We start from the raw sequence: 11,670 nt of genomic DNA on the forward strand, positions 1-11,670 counted from the left end.
ATTTCTATTGCTAGACTCTCATGTTTTTGTTCTTATTTTCGCTAACTCTCTTTGTAATTTACTTCTTCGTTTTCTTTCTCTATTTTTAACTTCCTTTTTTGATATTGAATAATAAATCAATTATTTCTGTGGCAATCACATTTGATATTAATGTTCCTTTTTGTAATGAGTGCAATAAATGTTTATAGTTGATGTGTTTCACAGTCTTTTGCATGTTACCTCTTACTCATGGATTCTGATATTTTGTGCTATGGTTCCCATTATCATCTTCTGATGTAACTCTGCAACCATTTATATTTCTTGTAGAGGTTTGAGATACTGTTGCCTCCTTGCGTTCAAAGACAGAGATTGGCAAGGTGAGAATGCGATTAAGTAGAGAATGTATGAAATGTTTATTTTCAGTTTTGCATTGCTTATCTAATATCTTTGTTTTGATTTGGAAATTTGATTTTCCAAGCTAATCATGATAGGAGTATATATCTCTTAATTCCTGAACTGCTCAAAATTATTTTGAGAGTTCCCATCTGATTCACTCCCACATTGATTTAAATGCCGGACCACCATTATTGACCAGCTTCTAATGAAGTATCTTATGCTAATGCAGAAAAAAAAAAATTTAAGAAGCCGGCAGAAGAAATTGAAAGCATATGATCTCTCCTCACTTAATGAAGTCCTTCCTGAGTTAACGGATCCTGGACAAAGGCATGATTTGACCAACTTGAAGCTGAATAGCAAGACCAGGCAGAAGCTAGTGTAAGTATTTTCTTGTAGTAGTTATATCACGTTACAAACTTTAGGATTCTTTTAGGGGATCTAAATTATTTGATTAGGGAAAGGAAGGGAGGCAGTTGAAAGCAATTATTAGCAATCCTGTTTTCCAGTTGGATCCTTTGGCTGCCATTCATCAGCATCTGGAGAGAACACAACCAATTTTTCCTGATGAAAAACCAAAAAAGAAGTTTAGCAAAACTGGAAGAAAAAAAGGCAAAAAGTTTAAGGCATCATCATCTTCCCAAGCTATGGATATGTAATGCTATGCTTGGCCTGTCACGTTGCTTTGTCTGTACAACATCAACATAACATATGGTATATTCCTTTGTGATTATTACTATACCCTTTACATTTTGACAACTGCCACCTTATTATTTTTAAGGAAGAAGAGTTCACTAGATTTTGATAGAACAGTGGATAGACCATGCAGTTGCACATATCAGATGTTGGCTCAGAAAGATGGTGAGTATTTTGTACACTCTCGGATATTACTGTGCTCCTGGACGTATATGATTGTTTTCGAAACTGAGGTTAGATAGATATAACAGTAGTTTCTTGCCTCTGAGGCCCTGTTTGGTTCATTGCAGAAGATTGTTAGCTGCCAAATCTAAGATAAGTATAACGAAATTTCTCTCAAAATTTTGGTAAGTGGAATGTGGAAACTTTCAGAGTTGTGGTAGGAGACACTAGAGATCATGAATTTGGTACTCTGGTATGTGTTGAAATTTTCAGATATTTTGATGGGGATGGGATATATTTTAAATTTCAGTTAACTTGAGAAACTATGGCACTACAACAAAAAAGGTTTTTATCTCACTGTTAAAAACAGTGACGAAAAGTCTTTTGTCACTGTTTTTTTTTTTCTAAAATCATGACGGAGTGGGGGGTAACTTTTTTTCCTAAAACCATCACAAATATTTGTTCCAGACTAGCCTATCTCCACCACATAAAACGGTAACAATTGCTCAAAAACCGTCACAAAAAAACTTATATTTTGTGACAGTTCTTGCAAAACAGTGATAAATATTATAATTTTTTTCAAAAAAAAAACCTATATTATGCAGGGGTTCCGCGGGGCGAATATCAATTGTGAAAATCTCTAGCACTTGTCACACTTCTTAGCGGACTCCACCGCATCCTTTTTCATATGGGGCCAGAAGTAGCTATGCATCAGCAGTCGGTGTGCCGTAGTCCTCCCGGCGGAGTGGCTCCCACAGTCACCCTCGTGCAATTCTGCCAGCACCTCCAAGGCTAACCGCGATCCCAAACATTTCAACAATGGTCTATTGAAGTTCTTTCGGTACAACTCCCTTTCCAACAGAATATATCTCTGAGAGACCTATTCCAACCTTCTTCTTTCTTTCTTGTCCGTCACCTCTTTTCCCTCCAAGAAATACTTAATGGGGGTCCATCCATCCCCCTTCCTCTTCAATAATCTGACACACCTCTATCAATTCCTCCATGTTTGGCTTCTCCAATCTTTCTACCCGTATTGTTCTTTCCTCTGACCCAGGCATGGCTGCAGCCACGTACGCCAGAGCGTCTGCGTGTCTATTCTCACCACGCCCCAAGTGTACAAACTAGAGCTTCGCAAACTTGTTGGCCTTTTGGTGCACTACCTTTAAGTACTTCGCCATTCGCGGACATTGAGCAGCGAACCCACCATTTGCCTGACATACTACTAGGTTCGAGTAAGAATACACGGTTAATTCCTTCACTCCCAAGTCCTCAGCCATTCTCAATCCTGCTATAACTGCCTCATACTCTGCTTCGTTACTAGATGCCGCAAACCCTAGTTTCATAGTCAGTTCTATTCTGTTATTATCAGGTGTATCCAGCACAACCCCTATGCCACTGCCTGCGTCCGTGGCAGATCCATCTGCGAATACTCTCCACCAATTCTTCTTATCCCAAGGGGCTAGTAGATCGGGCTCTACATCCTTCTCTAATTCCATGACCATCTCCTCTCCCTATGTGGGATCCTCGGTGGGGAATTATGCTAGAAACTCTGCTACTGCATGCGCCTTCTCCACTATTCTTATCTGATATTCTATTTCGTATGAGCTAAGCATCACTGCCCATTTCAACATTCGCTCTGACTTCTCTATCCTTAATGCTTGCTTGAGAGGCAGGTTCACCACCACCACCACCGAGTGTGACTCGAAGTAAGGTTTCAGTTTCAGGACTGAGAAGATTAAAGCAAGGGCATACTTCTCCATTCTGTTGTACCACGTCTCGGCATCCAACAATGTTTTGCTTTGAAAATACACCGGCTTCTCCACTCGTTCGACTAGCCGGACAAGAACCGAACTAACCGCATACTCGGTGGCTCCCAAATACAGGTATAACTTCTCCCCCTGCTCTGGTCATGACAACAAGGGAGCTGATAAGAGCCTAAAACTGTAGTTTTAACCCTGTAACAGTCATACTTTTAGACCAATTATGTGAGTAATAATTAAGAGTTAACACTGATTACGTATTTTTATGCATTTCAGGCTTCAAAGTTCATTATGTACAGAAATGTGCCACTTTAGCGAGATAAAGGAGCAAAGGTCGGTTATTAAAGAGTTCCGTGATTAAAGGCTAAGATTCAAGAAGACAAAGCCTTTCTGAAGCCCGGTCAAAAGCTGAAAAGTTGACGCGGGCAGAAACAGCACACAAAGTCAGCAGACCTTCCAAAGACCGTATCTTTGGACTCAGACCTCGGAATGGGGCCTACCTTATGTCAAAACGACCGGCTCGGAAAGAGCTTTCCAATGGTCCAAGCCTTGACCTAATCAGAGGAGCAGAAGTGGACGAAAAGTCTATTGAAGCCAACTGCAGCTGAAGAGGCCTTTTGAATTTGAAAAGAATTGGGTTTTGGGCCTGATTCTCTGGCCCAAAACATGGCTCCAAGCCCATGCACGATTTTTGGATCTGAACATATAAAAACAAAAGCTTAGCTCTTTGTTAATGGTAGTTAGTTAGACCTAAAAATATAGATAATTATAGATCTAGTTTTCATGTAATAAAATTAAGTTTAGTTTAAATTAAATTCTTGTTTTAGATTAAACTCTTAGAATCATTATTCTTAATTAGTTTGATTAATAAAATAGCTAGTTTGCCAATTGTGTAGATCTAAATTCCCTTACTACGTATATAGCTAGACCTAGATTAGTTAGATTATTAATTTAGTATTTGAATCATTGTTTTATTATTCATTAGATTAATAAAATAGTGTTCTCCATAATCTAGTTTTATTTCCATTAATTGTTTAATTTCAATTCGTAGATTTAATTATTTGTCATTATTAGTTAAATTCAATTATTGCATTAGTAGTTTTGAATTGAGTTTAAACAAACAAAGTTTCAATCTTTATATCATGTCTTGTTTGAATTCCATTGGGAATGATAGCGTGATGATTCTCGGCTAAACCTCCATTGAGGGGGTTGAGAAGCCTTGATGAAAGCTTGATTCGATTATCGTAGAGTTAAATTAAGTAATTTCCTTTCCACTCTAGAAACGATTAGTTCACCATGAGAATGGGTGTAATTGTTCACATGCTAGTTATGAATTGGTAGAAATGCCATGTGTAATTAGGGATTAGGAGTAACCAGATTGTTCTGTGAAGCAGTTCAATTCGGATTACGACGATTCGTCGTTAGTAGGGTTAAGTCGAGTTAAGGTGGAACCAATCCCCCTCTAACTCCTTATCATAGAATCAACGTAGCATTCCCATAGTTGTTCTAATAGTCGACTAGTTGCATCTTGTGGGTAGTTGCATCGTAGTCTAGTTGCCATTTCGTAAATCTTTCATTAGACTTAGAGTAGATTACTTATACGTAGAGAACACAGCATGCGGAAGGACTAGGAGTGGAACGAATCATCTACTCCACTATATCTCATAGGATTGAGAGTAGAATCTTTGATAAAATATAGGCACATAAGATAGTTTTAGTTTACTTACGTTTTGATTTTATCGTTCATTTCGTCGGTAAACTATTCAATTTTATACATTTATCAGGAGCCTTGCCCAAATATCTCTTCAACTCTTGGAACACCTCCTCACATTCTGATGTCCACAAGAAATCAAGGGTGTTTCTCAATAACAGATACAACGGTCTACATTTGTTAGAAGACTTAAAAATAAATTTATTCAATGTCGTGACCCTTCCGACAAGCAGCTGCACCTTTGTGACATTCTGTGGTGACGACATCTCCACCAAGGCTCTTATCTGTTCTGGATTGGCCTCTATTCCCCGATGAGTAACAATGTTGCCCAAGAACTTCCCTGTGGTCACTCCAAATGTGCACTTCTCTAGCTTCAACTTCAAATTATATTTCCACAATATCCCGAACGTTTCCTTTAATCCCTCTAAGTGTTCTATATCAGACATACTTTTTTCCACAATGTCATCTATGTATATTTCTATCCCCTTCCGAATCTTGCTTTCGAACATTTTCTCCCCCAACCACTGAAAAGTGCCTCTTGCATTCTTCAATCTAAATGGCATCCTCATATAGCAATATGTGCTGCAGTCTATGACAAATGCCGTCTTCTCTTGATCTGGCTCGTACATTGTGACCTGATTGTACCCCATAGATGCATCCATGAACGAAAATATCTTGAATCCTGCGGTCCTATCCACCAATTCATCCACCCGCGGCATGGGATAGCTATACTTCGGGCACTCCACATTCACATCTATAAAGTCGATGCACATCCGGACTTTGCCATTCTTCTTTGGTACCGCGACCACATTGGATAGCCAATCTGTAAATTCCACTTCTCGTATTATTCCAGCTCTTTTCAACCGTGCAACCTCCTCGCGGATGCCCTCCGCATATTTCGGTCTAATGCTCCGCATTCGCTGCCTCACTGGCTTAGGATCTTCCTTCATGTGTAACTTATGAAACGCAAACTCTGGATCTAATCCTGTAACATCTTCTATTACCCATGCAAACACATCTTTGTTTTCTAACAAGAATTGTATTAACTTATTTTTCCATTCCTCCGACAAACTGGACCCTACCGAGGTGAACTTCTCTTCCTCCCCCTCCCCTATATTTACTACTTCAATCTCATCAAGTGTCTTCGGCCCCACCGTTGACTCCTCTTCCTTTTCCCCAGCAGTACACTGTAATTGCTATGCTTGCCTCTTCTGGTCCATGGATTAACCGTTTCACTGTACCCCGATGGCTGTTCTTGGCTGTCACCTGATCTCCGCGAACTTCACACATGCCTGTCGGGGTGGGAAACCGTATCACTTGGTAGTACGTCGACGGGACATCCTTCATCTCGTGAATCCACCGTCTCCCTAAAATTGCGCTGTACTGAGAAGAAGAATCTACCACCATAAACCGTGCGGTAACCATCACTGGTCCCGTGGTTACCAGCAATAAGAATTCTCCCATGGGCTCCATCATACTCCCATTGAACCCATATAAATTGGTTCGCGGCGGCCTCAATTGCCTAGGATCAATCCCCATTTCTTCCAAAGCTCCTTTAAACAGCAAATCCACTGCACTACCATAATCAATCAACACCCTCTTCACCATATAATTGCCCATTGCTACTGTGATGACCAACGCGTCTTCATGGGGGGAATCCACTACCCATAGATCCGCACTGCTAAAAACAATCCTGTCTCTGTCTTCCGCTGACCTTAACCTAGGTCGCGACCTTTCTGACCCATCATTGATTTGCTGGATGCTCGCGGTCCTCCTCACTCTGTCTCTATGGGCATTATGACTTAGTACATCTCCACTGAAAATCACATTAATAGTTCCTAATATACGATCCTGGCGCGGCACACGCTCCTCATTTTGTGCTCCCTTTACAAACTCTCTCATCCCCCCTTTTTCCACCAAACGTTGAACCATCCACTTTAGTGCATAACAGTCGTCGGTCTCATGATTGCGTATCTGGTGCTAGGCGCAGAAAGGTTTATCAGGTAGTTCTCTTGGGATGTTCTGCGACCCTTCATATTCCTGCAGGTTCTTGATCAACGGTAATATTTTGCTCAAGGGTCTATTCAGCAGCGTCACTTCTATCTCGCGGTATGGCTTCCTTTCTCTGTTTTCCCTTCGAATCCCCTCCCGGCTTCTCTCTGTCCTTGGTGTGTATCCGCGGTACCCCCCGCCTTCCTTTTCGGTCGCGCCTGCCTTGCGGTATTCCCGGTCTTTCTCTAACGATAGCACTACTTTCCCTGACCTCTTAGATTCCTTCTACATACTGTCCTCATATCTAATATATTTTTCCACTCGTGGATATAGTTCATGCAAGGTTTCAATCTCGTTTTTCGCCACCGACTGGTGTACTCCTGTTCCTGGCCGCAGCCCTCTTTCAAAGGCAATCACTGCGGTTCTCTCATCCAAATTTACAACCTTCAATGTCTCGGCCTTGAACCAACAAAGATATTCCCTCATTGGCTCTGCTGATCTCTGTCGAACATTGAATAGTGCCGCGATATCCACCACATGCTTTTTCTGGTGTATGAAGTGATCTATAAACGCCTGTTCCAATTCTTGAAAATTTCTTATGCTCCCCGCTGGTAACCAGTAATACCAGTCTGACGCCCCTCCTTTTAGACTAGCAGGGAGCATCATACACCGCAGCCCGTCATACCGAGACTCTTGCCATAGTGGCATCTGCTGCCGGAAATGAAGAATGTGATCCGCTGGGTCTCCTTTACTGTCGTACTTCTCGAACCTAGGCTGGTTGAAACGCTTTAGGACCTCAAAGGCCCAAATACCGTCCGCTAGCGGGTTGTGGTTTAGCCCGACCATCACCTGACTGGCGGCTCCCCCACGACCCTTCGTTTGTTGCCGGTTCGCTTCCTATCACTATTTATCATCTCTTGCACCTGTTCGACTGTCAAGCCAGTCACTGGATTTTCAACTAGATTCGGCCCATCCTCTTCCTCTTCCAAACCCTCACTTGGCTCTCCGCCTACTTCTTCCTCTTCCCTTTCCTTCTCTCTTCTCAACTCCTCATTCTCCTCTCTTAACCTCCCAATCGCTTCTCTCATAAGCCACGTCTCTTTTGTTTCTAGCTCCTCTCTTTTGTCTCCTTCTTTATCAATCACCGCCTCTGGCATCGGTTCCTACACCGCCACCCTCTTTGTTCTACCTACCTGTTCCTTGGGTGCCATTTCTAACTTGCTTTTATATTCTCCACAGACAGCGCCAAATGTATGAACCTAAAATCTCAACTTATAATAGCTCACTCTCACTTTCTCACTCTCCTTTCTTTCTTTCTCCTCTTTCTGTTTCTTTTCCTCCTCTTTCTCTCTTGCGGCCTCCTTTCTCTATCTCTATCTTCTTCTTTTTATACCCCTTCCCCTTTGGATCTCGATCATCCATCTGTCCTCTCATCTGATGACTACCTTTTATGCCGTACATATGCCACATCCGCGGTCTAAGGTTCCACCGCTAGGTTTTCCTGCTCTCCGAGTTATTTTATTAAGCTGCATACCATTCTTTGTCCCACTGACTTAGTCTCCTTCCCTTTACTGGGTCGCCCAATCCAGATCGTCCATCTGTCCTTCCATCCATCGGTGCATCTTATAGCCATACTAGTGCCACGTTCGTTGTCTAGGGTTTTGCGGACATGATCCTATACTCCCCAGCCTTCCCTGTTATACTACATCCCCCTTTTGTCTTTAACCCAGTCCACTATTCTATAACGGGCTACTACACAAATAATAGTACATTTCAGCTATGTCAACTACTATCAACTTGAGATTCATTTACATCTTGTTTTAGATCACAAGATCAAAGCGTAATAGTTTAAAGAATCAATGTTTTTTTCACGAAAGTAGAAACAATTTGTTGAGTACTCAAAACATAATATACAAAATAGTAGATCAATACCAATATAATATAAAATAAAAGAGATGTAATTCTATCAGATGAAGACTAAATAATAATTGTAGAAGCTTTTCATCACCTTGATTTGCTGAGAGGAAGATAAAAGAAACATGACTGAAGAAACGGCTGCGAGAGAGAGAGAGAGAGAGAGAGAGAGAGAGAGAGAGAGAGAGAGAGAGAGTTGAAATTTGTATTTTTACTATCGAAACAAAGAGTTGTTTAGGTTCGGCGGGAGGCAAGTTTGCGCATGGTGAATCATTAGGCGTTTCAGTACATAAAATTTTACCAATCTACCCGTGTGAACAGTTTTCTTAGTGTTTTTTGTTTCCGTTAAATATCATATATTAATTAAAGTCATAAAGTATACAATCAGAATTCAAAACCCAGCTTGGAACGACATCCTTGTCCAAGTGGTTTGACGCCCACTTGGCTAACTCATGGGCCTTTCCGTTGAGGTTTATAGGAATCCAGCAGAAGATACAAGGAAAACACTAGCTTTCAAACCCGTCCTATGAACGGGTGTCGTTATATTAAATTATTCTAAAAAATATTAGCAACTATGCATAGCTATGAGATATGAAAATTATATTAATCACTCATTCAAATTTTTTACACTACTCTCTATAAAAAAGAAGTACTAAACACCTTGATAAATCCCATCGACTTCTTTTTGTTGTTAGGTTTAATAATAGAAGTTTGATTAAAGTTTTGTGAAAATGCCCAATATGGCGAAAATAATATTGAAGCTACTTGAATAACAAGACATTCCCAACCATAATAAAAGAATTATGATAAACACTACTTAAAATGCAAAACTATATTTGTTGAGACATTAATTTTCCATACATATAATACAAAGATGTTTTAGGGTTATTAGTTCAATGCATTTGCATCAAGTTTCTAATTTTCCATTAATTATTCTTTGAGGTTAGTTCAATGTAGTACGTTGCATCCAATTTCCAATTTCTCATTAATTATTCTTTGAGGTTAGTTCAGTGCAATTACATCCACTTTATGATTTGACGTTAGTTATTCATTAAAGTTAATTCAATACAGTTGCATCCAGTTTTCGATATTTCGTTAATTAGTCTTTGAGATTAGTTAATTGCATTTGCATCCAACTGGTTCCAATCTCCTGTTAATTACTCTTTGAGGTTAATTCAATACATCTACATTCAGTTTCTGATTTCTCATTAATTATTTTTTTAGGTTAGTTCGATAGTCTACAATTTCTAGTTATTTATGCTTTGAGGTCAGTACGATGCAGTTACATCCGGCTTCCGATTTCCAGTTAACTATTCTTTGAGGTTATTTCAATATATTTGCATCCAATTTCTGATTTCCCGTTAGTTAATCTCTTATTTTAGTTGAATGCAGTTGCATCCAGTTTCTGATTTTCTGTTAATTATTCTTTGAGGTTAGTGCAATGTAGTTGCATTGCATCCAATTTTTGATTTTATGTTAATTGTTCTTTGAGATTACTTCAATGCATTTGCATCAAGTTTTCAATTTCCAGTTAATTATTTTTTTAGGTTAATTCAATGCAGTTATATCAAATTTATAATTTCCCTTTAATTATTTATTTAGGTTAGTTCAGTGCAGTTTCATCCATTTTTCAATGTTTCGTTAATCAGTCTTTCAGATTTCCCGTTAATAACTCTTTAAGGTTAGTTCAATACATCTACATCTAGTTTCTAATTATCTATGTTTTGAGCTTAGTTCGATGTAATTACATCCGGTTTCTGATTTCCCGTTAACTATTCTTTGAGGTTATGTATTTAGTTTCCGATTTCCCACCAATTATTCTATGTGGTTAGTTCAATGCAGTTGCATTCGATTTTTAATTTTCTGTGAATTATTTTTTGAGTTTAGTTCAATGCATTTGCATCCAGTTTCCGGTTTTTCATTAATTATTATTTGAGGTTTGTTTGATGTATTTGCATACCGTTTCCGATTTTCCGTTAAATATTTTTCATGGATTTGCATTAAATTTCTAATTTCTCGTTAGTTATTCTTTGACGTTAGTTTAATGCAATTGCATCCAGTTTCTGATTTCTAGTTAATTACTTTTTGAGTTTAGTTTAATTTATTGCATTTACATAAAGTTTCTGATTTCTAGTTAATTACTTTTTGAGTTTAGTTTAATTTATTGCATTTACATAAAGTTTCTGATTTCCCGTTAATTACTCTTTGAGCTCAGTTATGTATTTGAATCCAGTTTTCGATTTCTTTTTAATTATCCAATGTTGTGTGTAATACTAATTTCTACTGATCCATCTGTAGTGTCCTTGCAAATATGACATAAAAAATAAATTATGATTGATTTACTATGTGGGATCATCGAAGATTATCCAATTCCCGATTTCCTGTTAATTATTCTTTAAATTATGAATGACTCACTATGTGGAATCTTCAAAGATTATATACGAATCGGTGTTGTTATATTAATTATTCTGAAAAATATTTGCAAATATACAGAACTATTATATATTAATATTATATTGATCACTCATCCAAATTTCTAATAACGTGAAAACCTCATCCTCCATTAAAAAAAAGAACTCACCATGGATAAAACCCTTCAACTTCATTTTGTTATTTAATAATAGAAGTTTGACTGAAGTTTTGTAAGATTACCTAATAAGGCGAAGTTCATATATATTGAAGCTACTTGAATAGTAAGGAGTTCACAATCATATAGAAAGAGAGAAGATAAACACCATTTTAAATGCAAAACTATACTTATCGAGACATTCCCACAACATATAACCCAACTATATTTTGAGGTTAATTCAATACATTTGCATCTAGTTTCTGATTTTCTATTATTTATATTTTAAGGTTAGTTCAATGCAATTCCATCGAATTCTCGGTTCCCGTTATTTATTTTTTGAGGTTAGTTCAATGCAGTTGCATCCAGTTTTCGATTTCTGGTTAATTATTCTTTATGGTTAGTTCAATACATTTGCATCCAATTTCTAATTTCATATTAATTGTTCTTTGAGGTCAGTTCAATGCATTTGCATCCAGTTTCTGATTTCCCATTAA

The 11,670-nt window shown here is 38.5% G+C and overlaps 1 protein-coding gene across 1 annotated transcript; it reads right to left on the reverse strand.

Annotated features, from left to right (window-relative positions):
• Window positions 1–5,835: 5,835 nt before the first annotated feature.
• Window positions 5,836–6,321, reverse strand: LOC147497413 (uncharacterized). The gene has a single exon (XM_086562878.1). The coding sequence runs from the start codon at window positions 6,319–6,321 to the stop codon at window positions 5,836–5,838; it is 486 nt and encodes a 161-aa protein (XP_086419004.1).
• Between the last annotated feature and the right edge of the window lie 5,349 nt (window positions 6,322–11,670).

The sequence above is a fragment of the Coptis chinensis genome, chromosome 5, assembly GCF_015680905.1.
Source record: "Coptis chinensis isolate HL-2020 chromosome 5, ASM1568090v1, whole genome shotgun sequence".
Taxonomy (NCBI): Eukaryota; Viridiplantae; Streptophyta; class Magnoliopsida; order Ranunculales; family Ranunculaceae; genus Coptis; species Coptis chinensis.

Coding starts and splice junctions, on each gene's coding strand:
- LOC147497413 (XM_086562878.1), bottom strand. CDS start 6,321: ATGGGCAATTATATGGTGAAGAGGGTGTTGATTGATTATGGTAGTGCA.